Below are 24,431 nucleotides of genomic sequence, written 5' to 3'. Positions count from 1 at the left end.
GTGATCTAATTCTCACCTGCAATATAATCGGTTTATTTTTATAAATTCTAAGCATACGATATGCACACTAATATTCTATAATGCCCTTAGAAGTATCATTTTAGAATCCCATTACCTCTTTTTTTCTCTATTTATTTCCATTTTTTTTTTTTTTTTCTAAAGATGATGAGTTATTTGAAAATAATTATGGAATATTTTGATTTGATGAAATAATAAAATTAAACAAAAGTTTAAAAAAAAAATTTATTATTTTGATTTAATTACTCAGATGTGATACTTCCCAATTAACTTAAGACATTAACAAAAACTGTACATCATATTTTACAACTTTTATATATATTATATATTTTTTTATCTTTAACAAATAAGCTACATAACCACTTAAGTAGTAATTTTTATCTAAGTTATAACATCTTGATACATCATTTCTTTATAAAATTAAAATTAGTTACCGAATTCACAATTTAGAACATTAATAGACGTAAATTATTTATCAGTATAAAGAACAATTTTTTTTAAATTAATATTAAAGAAGTTGTTATTAAAACATCACAGCTCACATAAATACAGGTAAATACAAAAAAAATTAATATGAATTTATTCGGTGAAAACATGAAAGTTTTTATGTGATATGGAAGTATTTAAAAAAAAAATTAAATTTTAGTTCTAAATAGCTTTTTTAAAAATAAACTCTTCATTTACGTTATTGAAATTTAAATGTACGTTTCATACGCGAATAAATTAAATTAAAAAAGTATTATACAATTTTAATTTTATAAATTATATAATTACAATTTAATGAATAAATTCTACTTATTTTTTTATTCTTTGATTTTATGTGCCTTTCCCTTTTAGATACATAAAATATTTTACAAATAAAAAAAATGGTCAATGTAATAATATATTCAGTTTATAATTACGATAATTATTTACAAATTTATTTTGCTAATTTACGTACAAACCAATTAATTTATTAGTCAAAAATATTATCCACATTTTAATGTTTTAAATTCGTTTATTCCAGTTACAATTTTTTTGAAATTTATAAATTATTTTATGAAAAATTGTTAGCATAATCTTTAATTTATGGGATAATTTTTTACAAAATAGTTTGTTTATATTATTCAAATTATTGTATTTCCCTTAAATAAAATAATAATAATTAATATTATATAATTAAGAAGATATAAATATAACCAGATCTTCCATAAAACGTAATAATAATACCACATTTAACACGTAAAAATCATTTTTTCAAATAAACAATGAAACAAATAATTATAATTTTCGTAACAAATAAGAAACAATTAGGCTGTTATAATACGAGTATAATTTATTCGTCTAGCAAATCCTTAACATCATCTTATTATCAGATTTTTCTCCAAGATATATTATTCTAAACTGAAAAATTATATTACCATTTTTTCGCAGATTTAAAAGAAAATAATAAACTAACGTTGTAATTTTTCTTTAAATACATACTTTTCTATAAGACTTCAATATATTAACGTTATTTAATCACAACAATATAAAAATCACACTGAAATGTAAAGATAGTAAAAAATAAAAATATTATTTTACACATTGTTTATAAATATTAGAAGTATTATACATTAATGTGCATATGCAATATCATATATATATATATATATATATATATATATATATATTTAAAGCAGACTGTTAAAAGTTTTTTTTATAATCTGTTATAAAAATAATTTAATCGAAAAATAATAATATATATTGTTTGATTCTTAATTAAGAATTAATTAATTAATTCTTAACTTTTAAAAATTAAGAATTTATTATATACATTAATTATTTAATTGACATACCTTTCTTTATTTTATCCTGAACTTATAAAATAACTGTAATTTTTTCTTGTTTAATAAACCGTGTAAGATTTTCCTATCGGAAAATGAACCAGAAGTGTTCTTTATTATTGTTATTATTATTATTATTATTAGATACGTGTTTATAATTACGTTTGTAGAAATATTCTCTTAATGTTTAATTGTAAGAACATATTTATTTTTACAAACTTGCACTAAGAACGATATTTATTCGATGATTATCTATCTAAATTGCACTATGGCAAATTAATTAGTTGCTTATTTTTTTTATGTTTTTTTTTTTATAATTATAGATGATTTAAACTTTTCTCGACCTTCCAAATACTCTGCTCGATCTTGGCTGTACATCTTCTTGTACTGGTTCTTCCTCAACTGGTTCTGAACTTTGCCTTGATTTTGGAGAAAATCTTCTGCCTCCTGCATTAGCTGTTGATGATTTGCGGTTGGAATCGCTACCGGCTTGATCAATTACCTGAATTAAAAGAAAACAATATTTTTATAATGATAATTTGATTCATAGATTATTATCTATGAAGTATGAAGTAGGTATTTGAGCCTACTTAATCCGGTTTAAATAAAGACTTATAGATGCTATGCTCAGAGAATGAGGGCTCTAAAGTAACTTTGACATATTTTACAATTTATTTCATTTTTCTTCATTCAATTCTCTCGAAATAGTGTTTTTCTATCCAAATTGAAGCCAAACAACGCTCATATCGATACGTTGAAACAGAAACTAAGTCTATTGCAGACATTCTTCTTTTTCAGTTTAAGAATTTTCCACCTGGACATCCCATGAGTAATTTTAGAAAATCCTTCTTAGCAGGACTCTGTAAAGTAAAAGCAAGTTTTCATATTTTCAACCTGAGGATCTGAAAGATAATGGTTCAAAATGATTCTTTAATAAAGAGTGAATTTTAAAAAAGCTGTATGAATCTAAAGTTTCTTTCTTTTTATTATAGATCGTTGCATCTATAAACTCAAATCAAATACATGATAATAGTCATATGTATTTATAAAATTGTATATATTCCACACCATAAATGAGTTGTAAAATTATGTTGAGTGTAGTGGTATCAACTGAGGAAAACATGTTAAAATCCAAGCTATGAATGTATTAGGTATGCCATTTTTAAAATAATATATTTTTTTCGAGAAAAAACAATAAATTTTATTTTAGTAATTTGACTGGAAATGTTTTTTTTGTAAAAAAAAAAAAGAAAGAAAATAAAATTGAATAACGTTTAGTATCCACGTTAAGAAGTTTAAGAAAAAAATCAACGACGCTTTCAGTGCTCTCTTTTCATTGCTTGCTCTCATTTGTTGCTCTTTTTTCACTGTTTGGTTATTCAATCAAAAGTAAATAATTTTGAATTACGAAAATAATACTTTAAATAAATCACAATTGCCTGGAAAGTTTGACACAAACCACAAAACCGACAGAAAGGTACAGGCAGTTTATCTTTTATCAGTGCAATACTTCTGTATCAAAATAAAAAATGTATGCATATATATATATATATATATATATATATATATATATATATATATATATATACAGTCTTTATTTAAAACGAAAAGAAAACTGTTTTTAAATGACAAATTTGAAAACTCAGTTGTAGGATTATGATAATCGTGATCCAGAATAAAGGAAAATGAAAATTATCGGTATAATTGAAAGTAAAGAATGAGAAAAAAGGAATTATTACTGAACATGCTTTTTCAAATACATGAGCATTTCTTTCAAATGCAGCAGATTTATTCCAGAGCATTATAACTAACTCTAGTATAAAAAGGTACGTCTCCTATGGGTATCCATACGACTCTGTAGTATCAATAATAATTATCTCAGTATCGCGTTATAACTGAACAACTGATCAGTAATAAGTCGAAATCTTAGTTGAAGTCACTTATTCATCACATTTACTTTATGTATACAAGTATTTGTGTCGGTGTATATTTCACTCGACGGGAAACATCAATATTGAAAGCAGTTGTATGTTCATGAAGAGACTGGCAACAAGTAGACGCGTATAAGGATAGGGAATTGATATCATTTGATTACCTATCGTATGGAATAACAGTAATTTTAAATAGAAAGATATTATGCTAGATGTAGTCGTTAACTGTTTTATGAAGCTTAAAAAGAGAATAGAGCAATTTGAAAAGGAAAGTTAAGGAATATTAACAATCTAAATAAATTTTCAAATACGGAAAGGGTATTTTCTATGTATTATTCCTTCTAAGCTGGTTTTTTATATGTTTCTATAAAAATATTATACAAGCTATTGAATTTGATGGAAAATTTGTTTATAATATATTGTCAAAAACATGTGATAGATTGATTTAAATTTATCAATGTTAACCCGAAAAGGATTTCAATAAGTCCACTTAATAAATTTAATACAAAAAACAAACGCTGAAATAAATAAAATAAAACAGTTATTGTAAATAAGACTAATTTTTTTTAACATAAATGAATACATTTTGGTTCATTTATTTTCAACACATTTATGTTCAGTACATTTTGATGAACATACATTTACATTCATAACACTGTTGAAGTATTTTATCATTAACGAATATTAAACTATTCAGTTCGTAATTAAACCTAAACTAATTCTTTTTATGAAAATAATACAAATTAGTAAGAAAGAAATGAAATTCTTTCTAACTAGACTACTAAAGAATTTAAAACAACTACAATAAATAAGTTGTAAAATTTTATTCAGCAGACGAGATATTTATGTAAAAGAGGAAACAGGAGTTGGAAATCGTTACGCAAGTTTTAATACTATATAAATATAGTATTTCTTAAACATATATGTTAAAGAAAATGAACGGAACTATAGTCCATCAAGAATGAAATTTCACTTGACCTGTGGATGCGCAGCAGAAAAAAATGAGAAATGGGAAATAATGGAGCTCTGTGTGCCAACATATATTACTTACACTCCTTGCATTATTAACATCTCAACATATTGTCTCTCCTACTCTGTTGTGCGCATCTCAGGAACAACAGATTTTTAACGGTCTGTACTATTTTTAACTAGAAAATTTATAAAATATCACAACGTAATCATTTTAAAATGCATTATTAATATCATAATAATTAGTAGCTTTTCATATAAATAAGTAAACATTATTAAATGAAAATTGATCAGTAAATATAAAAAAAAAAAACTTTTAATTAATGCTGTAACGAAATTTAATATATTTATATCTACATTTAGTAATTAATTTCTGTTTTTGATTTCAGTAAATTGAATGAACCAGTTGGAGCTTTTACGATCAAACCTACTTTCGTTTTAGCTTTCTTCTGTGATAGATCATGATTACATTTCGTCATAACGATATTATAAATACAATAAATAATACTTAGTTCGTATAGTTTACTCAGAAAGAAATCTAATTAATGTTTATAAATATTTTTACATTTTTATTAAATTATATAATGAATCTTTCTTTAAAAAATAAGAAGCTAAATCACTGGTAATATGAAGAATCACTTATTGCATTTGTTATACAGTAATTGATTGAAAATATATTTTTTTTTTTTTTGAGATGTCTAAAAGTTTTAGTTACATTGCAGTAAAAATATTTTTAAGTACGGATAAATAATTAAAAATGTAAATACAATTTTGTATACACGTCGATATAAGTTACAGGAAAATCGGTGAATTAACGAAAATCATTAACTCTTTTTTCTTAAAATGAATAAGAAAAAGGAATTGTAAACTTAATTTGAAAATAAGGTGTTGAAGTTAATTTACGATTACCTTATTTGAATTACGTCTTCCACTGTTCTTGAACTGTTTTTCTGACGCTGGTGCCGATGTAGTTGTCGTTGTGCTTGCAACAGTTCCTTGTTGAGTAGCTTGTTGTCTTCTCCTCTTTAATGTCTCGATCAAATCTGTATTACTTCTAAATGGCCTAACAACACCGCCTTTTAAAAATTTTTTGGGTGCTTCTGTTGTTGTAGTAGGCTGTTCTTCTCCTGCTAATTCTTCATCTACTGGTTCATCATCGTATACATCAGGAGCGGGCGCTTCAGTTGTTGTAGTTGTTGTTTTTGAATTCTAAAAAAGAAAAAAAATTTCTTTATGAAATAAGATGGTCTTAAAAGAACGACAAGAGATTAAGTAAATTCGCCTGCGGTAGTGATTTGATTATTAAAATAAATCAAAATCCTGAAACAAAGTATTTTTACGGAGTTGGAAAACAGCAAGAGAGTACTAAATAAAGTTTACTAAGAGTAAAACGCCATTATGTGAAAAATAATCTTATGCTAATATGAACCGCTAATCTCCGTAGGCAGTGGTAGCCGATCTCCTTGGCGGATCTGCGAATTGTGAATTGCCGATCTCCACGGCGGAGTGGAGCGTGTCGGCCTTTCATCTGAAGGTCCCGAGTTCGAATGCCAGTCAGCAATGGTATTTTTCATACGCTAAAAAATTCCGTTTCCATACCCTGCGCTCAAGTTTCAAGCTTATGTGACGATATAAAAAAAAAGTGCACTTATGTGACGCCGCAGTCGTACGTAAATTATGTGCCATACCAGAACATGAATTGAATGTCAAAACAAACGTATGATTAAATGACGAGGAATCATAAAACGAACATTAATTTTGCGAAATATTTTGGAAGTTTTCTTCTTCCATTCTTACGAGTTATAACAAGCACACGCTTGATAAAAAACAGATGTGTTTTCATAACGAGGTTCCTTGTTCAAGGCTAACATCTGTTGCTTTTAAGCGAAAGTTGAATTGACTTCTTTGGAAATACTGAATGGCCTTGGAGCTTTTCTCGACTAAAATGCTGCAGAAAATCTTTGGGTTAATTTCTAAAGTTGGATTTGGAAACCTGATTATTCTAGTAAAAAGGAAACGAAGTTATTCAAAATATTATCTTACGCATGGAAATAACTATTGAAATTCAGTATGAAATTTTATGCAGTTTAGATTGAAAATCTCTCGAATATAGATTAATGGCAATGTTTAATATAATATATTAAGTTTATGTTAGTACGAGCAGCAAATTATAGTTAAACATGTTCTCGATAAGTATACTTGTGGATAGTTAACTATCCACAAAGAATGTTAACTATAAATTCATTGATTTTCTTGTATAGACGTCTACCAAACGGTTACGTGATACCTCGTAGAAGATTCTTTAAGTGGCTGTTCATTAAAAATAAGTAACCAATAATAAATTAATCAGTAGATAAATAATAATAGATGGAAAAGATAAATAAAAACAGTAAATCAGCTTTAAGGAACAAATCTATTTTGAAAGAAGAGATAATCTATCCTTGAGCCACCGACCTTCAAAATATCTTGGCTTTAAGAATTTTGGATAGATTTATCCAATCTTTGGATAGAAATGATCAGTAGATCGACTTCTTGCTCTTTTTAATCAGATAATTCTTGTAAAACTAGATAAAGAAAGGGAGCTGTCAAATTGTGGCCTTTAATATAAGATTAGCTCAGTCAAACAGTAATTATATTGTATATTAGTTCCAGTTTGAAAGCTTTCATCTTTGTGTTATGACGATTTAAGAAAAACCAAGTTTATTTGATTTTGAGTGATAACAACACTATTTAATTAGGAATGATTTTACTTATAAGAAAAAATTTATTTCAAATCGCCTAAAAGATTAAATGAAAATCAGTTGATTTCTACTTTATACGTTTATATCTAGTACATAATAAATGATGTGAAAAAAATTGATAACCAGGGAGAGATTATTCTAATGTAAGAATTTTAGGATGACCAGTTTATTGCACGCTACCGATAATAATTCAGAAAATTTACAAGTTTATACTTTTACGAATTACACTATATAAACTTACGTTTGACGTTTTTGATTCAGATAAATATGAGTTCGAATTTCAAGATTGTACTCAGGGCCAGCCCTAGGCAGTGTGCAAGGTAGGCAGTTGCTTACGGCGGCAAAATTTAGGAGCAGCATAACCGGCTAAACTAGAGCGCAAAAAAAATAAACCTACAAAAATATATTTTGATTACCTGAATTTAGAAAATAATATTATTTACTATTTATTAGTACAATAGTATTATTATTGTACTAGTTTTTTTTATTGCTTTAAAAGTATATTTAACTATTTCTAAAAATAGTAGGTACTAGTTTTAGTTTGGAAATTCGTTGCCGGTAGCTCCTTAAAAATGCAAGTTTTATTTTCCAATAAAACAATTTTCCGTTAATCTGTATTACTATTATTATCTGCATTAAATTATATGTCATTTTTTGGTTAAAAATTAATTACACCCATAGATTCAAAAAGTTTTTTCTGGACTAAAGATATTTCAAAATTATTTTTTTGACATAAAAGCAAAAAAAGTTATTCATATTTCATACTTAATAATTTTAATTTAAAGGTTTTATGTAAAACTCAATAACTTGAAATCAAAAAACTTTGAATTCTAATTAGAGGATAGAGGTTCTGAACTTTATATTGTTAGAGAACAAAAGAGGTTTTTCTGATCTAAACTGCCGCTCAAAGGTTTTTATTTTTTTGTTTTTTAACAATTAAAATGGCCTTTCAGAAATCTATAAGGAAAAGACATTTGTACTTATTAACTTGTACACCTTACACTTAGTACTTGTACTTGTATAACTTAGTAAAAAATTACTGTAAATATTCCTCTTAATATTAAATTGTTCTGTTACTGAACGTTAGTCACAAATGTTTAAATTTCTGCTCAACCAATACCGAACAACGTACAACAACATCTGAGCCTGGATAAGTTGAATTGTAGGTTATTTTTAGAGTTATTACTGTTTTCACACCATCGTTAAATAAATTATGCAAAAATAAAATACCACATTATTTATGCGTAAAGAATGAAAATATATTCTGAAAAACTCAACAAAGAGCGCGCAATGTCCGTGGGTTTACATTTAAGTCGTCTTTATTATACATGATTATAATTTACAATTGAAGTGATCGTATGCGTACATCAACTGAAAGATCTACGCTTATTCAATTTTTTACATTTACATATATGCATATTTCTTTCATTCTAAAAAAAAATCTGACTTCATATTATAATTTCTATTGTTTTACTTAATTTTAATTTTCTAATTTGCCACGCAATTTATTGCGAATGTATCATGCTTATGATGTAAATTTTACCTGTTGATTCTTTGGTTGTGGGCGTCCAATGATCGGCCCTCTCGCTGAACGATTAAGGGCGGAAAGGCCTCTGGGGGCTGCCTTTGGAGGTGGTGCTGCGACGGCTGGTTCGTCCGCATATTCTTCGTAATCCTGGCCGACAACCTTAGAACCGAGACATACGACGCAGAAGGCAACACAGATAAGCCTGTAAATAAAAATTAAATTTTAATTAAAAATTACATTTCATGCAAAACGTGTGCATTAAAGAGAAACTAAGAAAATTAAACATTTATTTTTATTATACGTTGTGTCAGCTACATTTTTTCTTGCTTTTTCATTCTACGTAAAAAAAATTTATTTGATAGTATTCTAAAATAGTATTATGTAAATTTTATTTACTATAGAGTGTTATACAATCAGTTTTTTTCAGTTAAATAGATTTAACGACTTTCGATACTGAAAAGAAATATTCTAAGTTTGTATGTTTTTTTTATAATTTTCTTTCTTAACTATTTAAAAAAAAAAATTAAATATACTTTTAAAAAATGAAAAATATCCTATTATTCAAATTTTAAACGGGTTAGAACATCTTTTCCTCATATAAAGTAGTGTTAAAATTTAATGGAATATAAAAAACATAAAACGAATCGCAATCAATCAAAATCTATCACTTTTATCCTATAACACTGGTCAACATGGTTTTTCTCCCACGAGTACCAATAGATGTACTTAATGCAGATTTTATCCTGTTTTCAAATATGTATTCGGAATTTCTCCATCACCCACAGTTTTTTGTTATTTTAAATATTTTAAAACGTTTTTTCGTCCATTGTCAAGGAAAAGCTCCTAGAGCATTGTAAATATGATGGAACCAAATGAGCTAACTCAAAGGGTAGCGTTGCTACTGTTGTGCAGGTTCAGACGTGTATAGACATGTACAAACGTAATCTAATGTAGCACACATTCATCAAAACGATGTCAGTTGTAAGATAGTAGTGAACCAGTAAACACGTCATTGTGAGTGCTTTGTGTGTCTGAATTATTGTATATTACATATTTACAACATTATTTCTTTTAATTAATCGCTAGTTACAAAATGCCTAGAGTTTGTTTAAATCACCCTAATAATTTTTGTTATGTATTTGGTGAAGTGACGCTCAAGTCCCAAAGGCGAAATCATACTCCATAAGTAAAAAAGTGATATGAACTTTATTTTGGGTGTAAAATCGGGGACCAAACAAGACCCTGGGCCCCACATATCTGTTATTTATCGTTAAGCTTCTCGCTGCATGGAAAAATAACACACGCCACATGCCATTTGCCCCAACGGAGAGTCTTATTCTTTAAAACTTTGAGGGTTGACGTCCCCATGGGCCTAGCCTATGCAGCTTTTCTCCCCACTACATATTGAGCTGAAGAACACTTTACACTATACACATTCGCTACACCAAGAACATTTCACAATTTACAACATATACCGTTCCACAACTGCATTGCAACTTTCTACACTACTTCTTCTCACGCATACACTCGGTGATGTTGCGACACCTTACGAAGCGCAATCGTAACCCAATGTGGAAACTCTCGTGCAGATGGGTGAATGCTGTATATAGTGAATCTCGAACAATGTCCTCTGGACACCTGGGTGAACCCAGTGTATTTAGCTCTAGCTCCAGTACGCCTACTCTCTGCTAGAGTGATCCGTGATATCGCCGGTACTCGTGGGACCAAAATGTCAAGTCCACAAACAAATTCTATGACGGTTGGTGGTCCATCTAGGAAAAACACCAACTTGTGTCTTGTGAAAAGGCCTCGATCAGCTTTATCCGAAGACGATAACTGTCGAAGGTAAATAATTTGAATAGTGACAAAACACCTTTACAATGCCTAAATGTTAGATTTGTATTTTTAGTTTTAGTTAGTTAATTTTTTGTCGAGATCTTCTTGAGATGGACGTTAAAGAAATTGCCGAAGAGCTTCGTCCCAAAGTTTTACAGAAGTAAGGAGAATAAGGAAACGTCAGGATGTATGATCCTGACAATCATGATAATAATGACGTCAGGATGATGGAGTAGGTTCTTCCATCTAGAAGAACCTATTCCGCTGCTAAAGACTTATGTAATCAACCATCCTTCACTACCCGTGTTACTACATCCGACTTTATTAACTGTAACTGTATAAAACTCACTTTTTGCGCAAAATGGCAAGATAACTGGACGGCTACAGTTGATAACAAACTCCGGCACATTAAAGATTCTGTGTTGCCATGGGATTCCTCATACAGGAAAATTCGTCGTGAGGTAGTCCTCTGCCGATTGTGGATAGGACATACGAGAGCTACTTACGAGTATCTAATGTCAGCAGTAAACGCACCAGTATGCATACGATGCAACTGCCGCCTGACTGTGCGCCACATTCTTGTGGAATGCATACGTTATGCGGCTTTGTGTCGTAAATTTAAATTTCCAGGAATTTTCGTCAAATCCTAAGCAATAATAAAGAAATTGGACCACCGGAGTGCTAAAATTTTACATAATTTTTAATAGTGTTCTTAGATTTTTTTTGCAGTAGTTGTATATTTTTGTGTCTTAATATTTTAGTTTAAGTTTTTTGTTTTTTCTTTGTTTTTGATATTTTAGTTTGTTTTGATTTGTTTTTAAATTTCTACTTTAAGTTTTTATTTTGTTTTAATTTTTCTTATTCTATTACATTTTGTATTATATTTCATATTTTGTTTTCCGGGCTTTTTTATTTAATTTTTAATTGTGGATTTTTAAGATTTAGTTTTTTAAAACACATACATCGTATTCGGACGATGATAACGCCGAAGCGTTTTTCGCCCAAAAAAAATACATGCCATTTGCTATCCCTGTGATTTGGAGGGAACCCAAAGATCACTCTTGTGACTGTTATTTCTACTTAACAAATATTAAAGAAATTACATCAAAATCAAAACATACTTTGGTGCAAACTGCACCAAGTTGTGATGTACAACTTGCAATCTGCAATGAGACCAGGTCCACACTGCAAAGAATTGCCCATACCAAAGCCTCCAGAACACGTAAAATTAGATGAAGAGAATTGAGAGTCTGATAGAAGTAAGGAAGAAAAATAAAAAGATTCTGGTGATACAACTTTTGAACAAAGCAGTTCATCTGAGCCTCATTTACTGACTCAAGAAAATCTTAACGATCTCATACGAGATTTAAAGTTATCCAAAAACAGTTTAAAATGCTTGCTTCCCAGCTAAAAGAATGGAATCATCTTCAAAAGAATACGAAGATATGTACTTATCGTAATCGTCATTCTGAATTTAAATACTATTTTTCTGAAGAAAATGGCTTAGTGTTTTGTATTAACATTTCCTCTGTTACGGAGACACTTTGTAATGAACATAACACAACAGAATGGCGCTTAAGTTCTCTAAAGTTAGTTTAAAAGCTGTGCTTCTGCATAATGGCAAAAGATTTCCATCGGTACCCGTGGCTCACTATGCTAGTATGAAAGAAACATATGAAAACTATAAATTTATATTGGAAAAACTTCAATATGCAGTGTATGAATGGAATATTTGTGGTGATTTGAAGGTAATTGCACTTATTCTTGGTCTGCAGCTTGGTTAAACAAAGTACTGTTGTTTTTTTGTGTGAATGGGATAGTAGGGACAGAAAAAAAACCATTTCATTAGAAAATAATGATCTAAACGCGAATCACTTTTTCCTGAACAGAAAAATTGTGAAACATCACCAATTGTATAATTCTAAAAATGTGTATCTACCTCCGTTACATATCAAACTAGGTTTAACGAAGAATTTTTTCAAGGCCACGGGCAATACTCCTTGTTTCATGCACTTAAAACAGAAGTTTCTTAAAATTAGTGATGCAAAAATTAAAGAAGGAACATTTGTGGGTCCACAAATACGATCAGTAGTACACGATGAAAAGTTTTAAGAACTACTGAATCCACTGGAGAAAGCAACTTGGCAAGCATTTAAAAATGTTTCTCAGAGTTTTTTGGGAAATCGAAAGACGGAAAACTACCGTGATATTGTCAACGAGCTTATAGAAATTTGGGTTGTAATATGTCCTTAAAAGTACACTTCCTGCACTAGCACCTAGATTTTTTCCCGGAAAATCTTGGCGCAGTGAGCGATGAACACGGGAAAAACCTTTATCAGGAGATTTCATCTGTGGAGAAGGGGTATCAAAGCAAATGGAATCCTAATATATTGGCCGATTATTGTTGGACCATCAAGAAGGATGCTCCACAGGTGAAATATAGCAGAAAATCATCGTTTCATACTTTCTAGGCGAGTCAAATGTTTGAAATTATAAATGCTTGTCTTTCGGAAACCTTGCATGATGGCGAAAAACCGATATCATATTTGAATTCAAGAAAAAAATTCAAGAATTCAAAAATATTCAGAGAAAAAATACTATCAGAATCACATATTTTTTTCTTGATATAAAAAAAAATTCTTTTTTGTTCCCAGTGTAATAGACATCTAGTATAAAACTACGTTTTTTTATTTCATTTCGGGAAAATAAAATAAATTCTAACGGAAATTATTACTTGTTTTAATTTAAAATATAAAAACATTGATGTAAAATTCAGTTGAAACTGTGTGTTAAACCGCGAATGAGCGTGTAACCTTTTAAACGTAGAGCTGTAGACAAAATTCAGTAACCCGACAGCAAATTCATAGTTATTAGAGACTCAAGAGGATTGATCTGAAACCATATAGAAGTACGATATTTACATTGGATCTTTATTTATGTATTGAAACAAATTAATACTTAAAGTTCGGTTAAAACCACCCCTCATGAGTGGTTGCTATCAAGAATAGAACTCCAACTCATCTAATAGCAATTTGTTAGACTGCGTAATGTTATTTAAGAAAAAAGTATTGACATACGAGATCATTATTTTCCGTGACTTAAGAAATGCTTTATTCATTTTTTTATCTGTGACAGACTCAAACAAAGAGGAGGTTTTAAGTTCGACCTCTGTGAATTTGTTTATGGTGAAGTTTTAACCTAACGTACCGATTTCAAGGATACATTTTTGTTTTAAGGAACCTCCTCTAGTGGTCCATTTAAAGTACAGTATTTTCAGGTAAGTTGCGTGATGGAGTTTTTTAAAAAGCAAAGCTATTATAATTTTCACATAAATTTGAATTTTTTTTATCATGATTATTTGATATTGAGATATAAAATTACAGCGTACATGTTTCGGCTCTTTATACCTATGATAGTGTGTTTTTTTAAACCGCACTATAAAGTAAAAATAATACATATTCTTTCTGTCTTATTAACTCTTTTTTAAATTAAAGATTTGGTAAAATAACCAGTTTTAATGGGGTTTTTTAAAAACGGTTCTGTTTTTATAAATGGGAAAGTATGTATGAATATTAATGTTGGTCTATTGTTACCCAAATCGCTTAACTTCTTTTCTGAAGAAGGACTAGCTACTGTAGAAATCTAATAATTGTCGCTTTACGTTTTATTTATTATTTCTAAAACACTGATAATTATTATATCTTTGAACATAACAGAATCTGCGCCATCAGTAAAAAGATAAAGAATCAGTCATACTAGTGTGCAATGCTGTAGTACTTTTAATTCATTATTCTAACCTCGAAATAACACTGATCCACGGCTAGAATTACATATTTAAGAATTTATTATACTATTGACATTATTTTTAAAAATAAAAATAAGTATTAGTTTGATAATGAAGTTTTAATCGTCAAATTACCAGTCATCTTATGTTCTGAAATAAAGATTAGTTTAATATAAGTTCCACGCAAAATATTAATTTAATATTGTAACAATTAATTTGTTTTTGTGTATTAATTTGCGCATGAAAGATCAGTTATCAGAACAATAAAATACTTAGCAATATTTTTTTAAAGGATTATTCGCTTTGTAGAAACTACTACTTATAATGGTTATGTTTGTAAATTGTAAAGAGTTAATGTTTTAATAATTTTTATGAATTAATTTATAGATAAATGAAGCGGTAAATATTAGTATTATAAGATAAGTGTAAAAAAATGTCTATTATTCCAATCATTACATTTGGATAATTGTGTAAATCTCCACTTACATTATTGTAATTTTCTGCATAATATAATTAATGTATAACTGCTATTTTTCAACAATAGATGTGAGGTATTTTGCTACATTTTGGTTCTAGTAAAATAGTTTTTTTATGTTATTAATAGAATCATAACTAAAACCTTGAGGATTTATACGTTAAAGATTTTAGGATTATTGTCTTCAAATGCAGATATGATTTCTAAACTTTTGGGGGGTAGAATTTCTTAGGGTGATAAAGAAGGAAAAACAAAATAAGTATTATTATGTTTAAGTTGTACGACACGACCTTGGTATCCGTTCTTGTAAACGAAGAACCGGTCGAAAGAGAAAGTACCATATAACCTAAAAGCAGAACAGGTTTAGCACCTCTGTTAGTGCTGGGACTCAACCCCTCGACCAGCCATCGTTGGATTATTGTGCAACCGATAAGCTACAGTACACTACTAACTACACTATACTATACTACACGGTGTCGGTTCACCCCACCAATTAATTCCTTTTATCATTCCGATATAGAACTTCAATTGTAAAGACCTAGTTTTCACAACCGCACATAATAGAACCGAATGCAGAATCCAGAACAGGCGTACTAGCAAGAACGTATCACGAATATTCGGCGCCTGTTACCGTTGGCAGATAGTATATGCAGATCGATCCTAAATCGGTTGCGAAATTTTAAGTAATTATGCACACCTATTAATATTATTTCGTAACATATGTAAATAAATATTTGGCTATTATGAAAAAAATAATAACTTTAAAATTTATTAAATACTGTTATGAAATAATATTACTGTTCAAAATAAAACAGCCAAGCTTAATGTAATTTATTGCACTATTGTTTGCATTATATTATTACTGCGGTGTGTGTATATATATATATATATATTGTACATTATAGATATTTTACTTGTAGCTTTAAAATGAGTGGTGCAATGTAACAGAAAAACATTATTTGAAATATAATGTATTTAGAAAATTCTGCTGCTAATCTAGGTTGAGGATTATGTTTTGCTTATGTGCAAAATATAAAATTAATGTCATAAAAACTACTTATATTAAGTATAATAAAAAAAAAAAATTATTTATAATTTTCCTAGCAGATTCAACGAATAGCTCCTAGTAAATAAATTGGCTCTTAGTTGAAATTGTAGTTACAACAATAATTAGCAATCATATCAGCCTCTAAACTGCAGAAAAATAAATGTAAAATTTAGAATAAATGAAAGTTATATTTTAATACCTAAAATATCTATATATATATTACTTTACGAAAGTAAAGAAATTTTTAATGATTAATATCTTATTTGAGTAGTATACTCAAATGATTACTTAAAGTTATCGTACATCCAAGGGCGAAATATTACATGAAAAGAAGAAATTAACAAAGCATATTATATTAATAGATATTAAAATTAATATGATTAATTTTAGCTTATATTAATTTAGTAGCTGACTGTTTCAAAGTATAAATCAGATGTTGAAATATACACGACAGAAGATTTATTATATATCGTCTCTAATTTAAAAATCTCAATTTTAATCTAAGATTGAAATAAATTACAGTAAAAAATTCGATCATTAATTAAATTTAGAAGCTTGAATTAAAAAAAAAATAAATAAAATAATAATAGTTCAAAAATAAATTAGTACATTGAATAATTTTTTACTAGAATGATATATTTTTTAAATCTACATAATTTTATTAAAACATCTTGCTCACAAATATTGATCTCATAAGAATAATTCATAAAATTTAGGATTAAATCTCAGGTTATTTAAATAATAAAAATTTATTCACTAAAGTGAAAATGATATATATATATATATATATATATATATATATATGTACACACATGAGCGCGCGCAAATGAACGTGTGCGCGCGCTTGCGCACGTGTGAGCAAGTTGATCATGGTCGCTAACGGGGGAAAGATCTGAATGAAGGTCTTTATGTAATTAAAAGAGAAACTGGATTTGTCAAAAGATACAATACTTGGAAGACGAGAAATATTTTTTCAAAAGAATTTATTAAATTTAATTTAAATATAAAGAAAAAGATCTATTACACGATCTCTAAAAAAAAGGAACACAAGCTAAAAAAAGGATCATATTTTTTTACAAGAATATTAATCCTTTTCTGTAACTTACACCTATATTCTTTTCTAACAATAATAAAACGAAATTATTTTATAAAAAATTTTAAAATTGACAATTTAATTAACTAGTAATTTATAAAGAGACAATTTGTATTTGGGAAGAAATAAAATGACTGATTATAAAGAATGACTATGTTAAATTGACGTATGTATAAATTGACTGACTAGGTTATTAAACATAAAGACTTTATGTTTAATAACCTAGTCAGTCAATTTATACATACGCCTTTAGTTTAAATCTTTCTAAGTTTTTTTTTTAATTGAAAACAACCTCATTTTTTTTAGTAAGCTGTTATGAATATATGTACAAAAAATTAAAAACTAAAAAAATTACGTACAAAAGAATGATATTAGTAAATAAAAATGGGATTAAATATTTCGCTTCGAAGGGAGTGATTTCCAGTAATTCTGGCTAGAAATGTTTAGATCCGGTTCATTATTTTCTAAGCAGCTGCCCACAGTAGATTTATATTTTGTCTGTTTATTACGAGAATATTACAGTATTTTTTCCTCTACGCGTTACTTATTGTCCCATTTATTTTAAAAGACTTTTTTTCTAATAATACTTTATCACTGTTTTATTAATAATAGTTCAATTTAATTCTGTGATTTCATTCGCGCGCGCGTGTGTGTAAATATTTACATATATTATATTCCTTTGATGCGGAGGTCCCGGGTTCGAATCCCGGTCAGGCATGGCATTCTCATTCGCTACAAATCATTCATCTCATCCTTTGAAGCAGTACCTAACGGTGGACCCGAAAGTTAAACAAAAAAAATACATATATATATATATATATATATTATACATTGTGATAGAAATATATGTACATATTTATATGAATGGAATGGAATGCAAAGGTGGCGGGAGTTTCACAAATTCTCCCTTCGAATCGCAGAGCCTGGACAGTGTCCCTTGCTGCTGTATGATTCTATAATCGGGCGTGTTTAAGGGTTTATTTTTAATGACGGGCCTAAGTTTTAATGTTTTATTATATTTTATGGACGGATTTATTAGCATTCCATATCCGTTTGTACCAGCGTTCCCGAACCCATTTCTGGGTCCGACCGCGGGAGGCTAGGCTTTTAAAACCTGTCCTCCCGACGTAATTCCCCTTCAGTTATATGTATGTATATGATTTAGAAATTTAGAATATAACAGTTATTCATTCAGTACATTGTAGTATTCATACAGTTCATTGTTGTATTATAATATTCAATATGACGAATTGTTTAGGATCGGACTTTTTAACTTTTCAGTAAAATTACAACTTTAACAAAAGTCAGATCGAGTCTCCACGAGGTGCACCTGGATATATCCGGAATAGATAACAGAAATTTGTCTGGTGAACTGATTCAAAGAAACTTCACAACTTCATCTATTTCTGGAACCTAGTTCTACTCGACCAGACCATAAATAACATCCCCAAAGATCACTTAAACAACTAATCGGAGACTTCAACACCCAACTAGGCCAAGAAAGAAGATACCAGGACTTATCGGAAAATGGCCCGCCCAAAAGAAAAAAAATGAAAACGAAGAGAAACTCATCGATCATAAATCACAACTAATCTCGAAATCCACATATTTCAAGAGGAAACCTCAAAAACTCAAAACCAGGAAACACCCCGACTACACTAAAGGAGAATGAAAATTAGATCATGTCTTCATGGACAAAACCACCACAAAGAGGTCTCCAACTTAAAAGTCCTCCGAGGAGTAAACACAAACTCAAATGACTACTTAATCAAAACAAAAATTAAATTCACTTCCCAAAGGAAGCAACAAAACTAAGCCCTAAAACTAAAAGAAAAACAGACCCTACTCAACTAATTAAGAATGAAAATTACCAAAAAGCAACCAAAAAAATAACAAACATAGATAAACTTGAAGACCTAGTCAACAACCTTAAACAAATCGCAGAATTGACCCCAATAAACTCACATAAAAAGCATCAGTGGTGGAACAGCGAATGCGACGAAACATTAGAGAAGAGATATCAAACATGGTTAATCCACCAATCCCAAAAATCAGAAACATCCTTCCAAAATGTAGTAAAACAAAGAAAAGGAACCACCCAAACCCTAAAGAAAATAGAAAGAGAACATCATAAAGACACACTGAAATCAAGAGATTAAGAATCAACAAAACACTGCGTTTTTGTTGAGACTCCCACAAAACCTTCAAAAAACAACACCAAAAATACGAACTCCCAACCCTTTTAATGAAGGGTGAAGACCATAATCTGGCTCATAACAATAAAAACAAGTGGAAATCCTGGGTAAGTATTTTAAAAATTTGTAAATTGCGAAGAACCGACAGAATTCCTAAACTTCGACATCAACACCCCAATAACAATACCACTGGAAAACATCTACCCTCCCACAATAAAATAAATCTTCGAAACGCTGGGTGAGATGAAGATTTACAAAGCGGCGGGAGAAGATTAGACCTTTGTAGAGATCTGGAAACATGCAAGAGGACCAGCAAAAATCGCCCTTCATCAACAGCTTGTCAATAATTAGATCAAAGAAGAACTATCAGAACACTGGACGACAGCCTCATTCACTCGCTACACAAAAAAGCGGAAAAAACAGACTCTATCAACTACAAGGAAATCTCTCTCCTAAATACAACATACAAACGTTTTCAAGAATCATCCACAACAGGATTGGTTTACAACTCGAGAAAGGACCAGGAAAGTACCAGGAAGGTTTCAGACCCTGGAGAAGCTGTCCAGACCAAATCCTGAATCTCTCAAGTAATAAGGGATTACAACAGAAAAAGAAACAGTCATGGTGATAACATTTGTAGACTTCAAGAAAGCATACGATTGCATCCAGAGAGAATCCCCACTAAAATTCTAAGACAACTTGGACTACATCAAAAATAATTAAACATGATAAAATTGACCCTCACAAACACTAAATCAAAAGTGAAATTCAGAGCCGAATTCTCGAAACGACTGAGTCAAGGCGATGGACTCTTATCACTGCTATTCAACTGCACTCTAGAAATAGTAATGAAAGAATGGCTCAGAAAATGCCCTAAAAAATAAAATTTGGCCAAAAAATCAAAGCAAACTGCCTTGGTTTCACAGACGACTTGGTACTAGCAAACGACATAGACGAACCTAAAACACAGATATAGAACTTTAGAACATTGCAAATAAAATTAGTCTCAAAATACCATTCGAAAAGCCTGAATTATGCCCCAAAAGTCAACACAATTAAAAGAAGTAAACATAAACTGTAATAAAGTCAAAATACTAGCCCAATTTAAACACCTCTGAGAAATAATAACAATCAACCTAAGGAAAACCTCAATCCAAACGAGAACAAATAAATCAACTAAAACATAAACATTAACCTGATATACCTACAGAAAAAATTTCCATCCACAAACGCAAAAGAAGACACTACAACACAATTATAAAACCGGAAGCCACATATGCAGCAGAATCACCCTTCTACCTGACCGAACAAAGACAATGACTCCAGAAAATCGAAAGAAGAATGGAAGAATCTCCATTAACAAAAGTACCCGATAAACGAGCAGCGGTGGAACGTGGCCAACAAAGTTGTACACATAGAGTTAAAACCCATCACTGATACCATACATAAGAGGAGACTAGAATTCTTTGAACACATTTTTAGAATGCAAGATTTGAGACTTTTGAAACAGTTGATACAGTACAATCTCGTCTCGAAAAACACCAAAACAGGATGCAGATGGATCAGGGAAATAAGATAGAATTTGAAGGAAATTTACCTTACCCGAGAAGACACCGCAGACAAAATGAATTAAACGAAAAAATCAAGAGAAAAAAACACTTGTTTCACACTCATAATAAATAAACTCATAACATGAATATTTTCAGCACCAGAAAGGGCACGTAGACCGGAAAGTATGAAAAAGTATGAGAAGATCGCAAGGTACAAACAGTATCTTCGAAGAGACTTGAGTAATGGTCTGACTTAAGTGATCCTATTCGGTCATAAAAGATAAAAAAAAAATATTCTAATAATTCATAAAATAGGCTAATTCCTTTAACAAGGCCAACATTTGAAAGTACGTATTATTATTATTGAATACAATTCAATTGTAACAATTTTAAATTGTTTAAAAAACACAATTTTTTATTGTTTTCTTACAAGTTATCGTTAGTTTTTAGCTTTGTAATAATAATAAACTTGGAGAAAATAGAAGGGTTCAATAGCACGTTTATTAACGAGAACAAGTTAAATTAAATGACCTGGCAGGATTGGTACGACCAAAATTTTTTGTTTACAGTTTCTTAACGCTCAGTTACATAATTTAATAGATCACGCAGACAGAGTTTTTAACTTCTTTGTTTTTCCTTAATTATTGACTGAAGTTAACCTTCTATAACCTTTTTCTCTTCTAAACAGGCTATATATGTTAACTAAATCTCTGTATTTCTTCTCCTTTCTACTTTTTTCTTTTTCATGTTATGTTAATAATAAGGAATTGATAGTAACGTAAATGTTCATTGTAATAAAAATAATGTTAAAAATAATTTCTAGGTAACGTTAAACGTTTGATTTAAATGTAGGTGAATTTATGGACAAATTCCAAGTTAACTTTTGTTAACACACACACGCGCGCGTGCACAAAATTATTATTATTATTATATATTTTGTTTTAACAAAACAATGTACTTAAGATATTTATCATGACTATGTTTAGTATTTCATTACGATGTTAGACTGTAGCGTACTTTATTTATTGTATGATGAACCTTAGAACTGGTTAATATTACTGCATATATTAGGGATTACATCAAGATTTCCTTTTTTTATTTCATATCTTAAAGTAAATAACCTAATATAAAATCAAATATAACAAGAGAAACCTGCAACGCTCAAATTTCTCCAATCTATTTATAATTTTGTACTTTAATGAGATGTAAACCACAAAATCATTTGTATCACTTCACAAAGTAATCATTATAATGATTGTCCTGCCAAAATTTAAATTCTCTTTTTTAGTTTTTTTAGATTTTATAATAGCTGTAAATGTTTTATACATACAATGCATTGAATTATATGTTCTTATCTTCTTCATTTTATTTAAAACGGTAATTTACGTTTTTATCAGAAAAATAGTTCCAGTCTTTATTTCCTCATTTTTCCGTTCACTTTACTTTTAATGGCTGTTAGTATCGTTCGATTTTGGACTATTAATATCGTTCGTCATTCTTCATTTTTCCATTCGTAATTAATTTTTAATATTTTGTTTGGCTATACAGATTAGGTGATGAACTCTTTGGGATTTCCTTTTCTCGAAAAAGAACAAAATTCGACATCAATATGTTACGATATATTTCTAGAAAAATTATTTTTAAAACGCAGTCGCAGATATACTTGCAAATATGTATTCTGTACAACATGTAAAAGTATCTAGATCGCATCAATACTGTAACGTGGAAACGTTGAAGTAAATACTGCTTTCGCGATTGTCGATTATATCGGTATATAGTTAATTATGGGAAAATATAATTTTTATTAAAAGATTAACTTATGCAACGTACGCGTAAAGGATTACAAAATGCGGTAAAGTTTTATTCTACTATTATTATGTAAACCGATCGAAATATTTTGCAACGTGGACCTGCCTTGTTAGTTTCTGAATCGTCATAGGATGTTGTCAAAAGAAACCACAAACACCACTCACCTAAAGCACCGCATTGACGAATCATTATACAATAATTTTCCTCGACTTATCACGCTCCAATTTTCAGGAAACCGTTATTTCCACTTCACTTGGTCGTATTTAGTAGTTTTAATGAATACGGCGTTCAGAAATCTATTAAATGAAGCCGTTTGAGATAAAAAAAAGTCACAGAAATTCTCACCACCGTGCAACCCAGCTGCTACTTTTCATTTCTGAATGATACGGATACAAAATGCTCTAACTTAAATAGCCAATATTACTTGATCTGTAGATCAGATATCATGTGAAGCATGTAGTATTATTCAGCGTTTCTAATTGGTAAAGAAAGTTCAGTGAGTGCACAAACTACAACAAAACATAGCTTGAATATGTCACGTACTAAGTATTGTAAACAAATTTATTTTATTCGTTAAAAATTTCAGAATGTTCTTATACCGAAATTTGATATTTTCCTTTTAATTTTATTATTAGCGTCATTCTAAAAAAATAATTAATTTGAGAAGTCAAAGTCTGTTATTTCTTCGTTCATTCGTTACAGTTCTTATTTATTAAAATATCTATATTACCATCTCTACATTTATAGTTCTTACTTTTATAAATAATAAATCTGTAGAATACATTTTTTAATAAATAATTTTTTTAATCGAAATTATACATAATTTATAAAAAAAATTTGTAAAATATATAGAAATAATTATTAGCTCAAAACTGATAACTTATTATTTTATCTTATTCTTCATCATCCACGTAAGCTAAAAAACACTGTGCATAAAAATATGTTATAGAAATTTTGTAGCGTGTGGAAAATCCCTAGCCTGAACGGGGTTCGAACTTGGTGAAACCTTCTGCATGAATGTCTGAGATGTTATGGCTGAGGTGTTATTCGAGGCGGAGTACAAATAAATGTACTCGTTTAATTTGTATTATTACTCTCTACCTGGCATTACTTAAACATATATATATATATATATATATATATATATATATATATATATATATATATATTTTTTTTTTTTTGTCTTCAGTCATTTGACTGGTTTGATGCAGCTCTCCAAGATTCCCTATCTAGTGCTAGTCGTTTCATTTCAGTATACCCTCTACATCCTACATCCCTAACAATTTGTTTTACATATTCCAAACGTGGCCTGCCTACACAATTTTTTCCTTCTACCTGTCCTAAAAATAAAACAAAATAAATCCAACCAGTCTTTTAGCTACTTCCGGGTCAGAGAGTGTGTGGGGGGTATTTTTTTTGTGTGTGTATATAGGCAAATGCAATTACCACTACCGGTTTGCCAGGCCTAACGTAGCTGCAGTGTAAGTGTAAATGTACCGGAAAACATGTAGTCAGGAACAGACTCAGGTCGCCCAATCCTGACATGTGTGGTTAATTGATATCCAACCACCAAAGAACACTGCTATTCAAATCCATATAAAAGCTACTACCTTTAGCAGGAGTCGAACCTTTGAACTCTCGACTACGAA

The 24,431-nt window shown here is 29.5% G+C and overlaps 1 protein-coding gene across 1 annotated transcript in view; it reads right to left on the bottom strand.

Annotated features, from left to right (window-relative positions):
• Positions 1–228: 228 nt before the first annotated feature.
• LOC142319522 (uncharacterized) overlaps positions 229–24,431 on the bottom strand; it is a 76,302-nt gene continuing 52,099 nt past the window's right edge. Inside the window, exons 2-4 of the mRNA XM_075356894.1 lie at positions 9,008–9,194; positions 5,633–5,932; positions 229–2,325 (exon numbers count right to left, since the gene is read on the bottom strand). Of these exons, the coding sequence (XP_075213009.1) occupies positions 2,152–2,325; positions 5,633–5,932; positions 9,008–9,194 (661 nt within the window). The 3' untranslated portion in view covers positions 229–2,151. The remainder of the gene's footprint in view (positions 2,326–5,632; positions 5,933–9,007; positions 9,195–24,431) is intronic.

This window comes from Lycorma delicatula, chromosome 2 (genome assembly GCF_047948215.1).
Source record: "Lycorma delicatula isolate Av1 chromosome 2, ASM4794821v1, whole genome shotgun sequence".
Lineage (NCBI taxonomy): Eukaryota > Metazoa > Arthropoda > Insecta > Hemiptera > Fulgoridae > Lycorma > Lycorma delicatula.
Note: the sequence above shows the minus strand (reverse complement) of the source record. Positions and strands in the feature narration are given on the sequence as shown.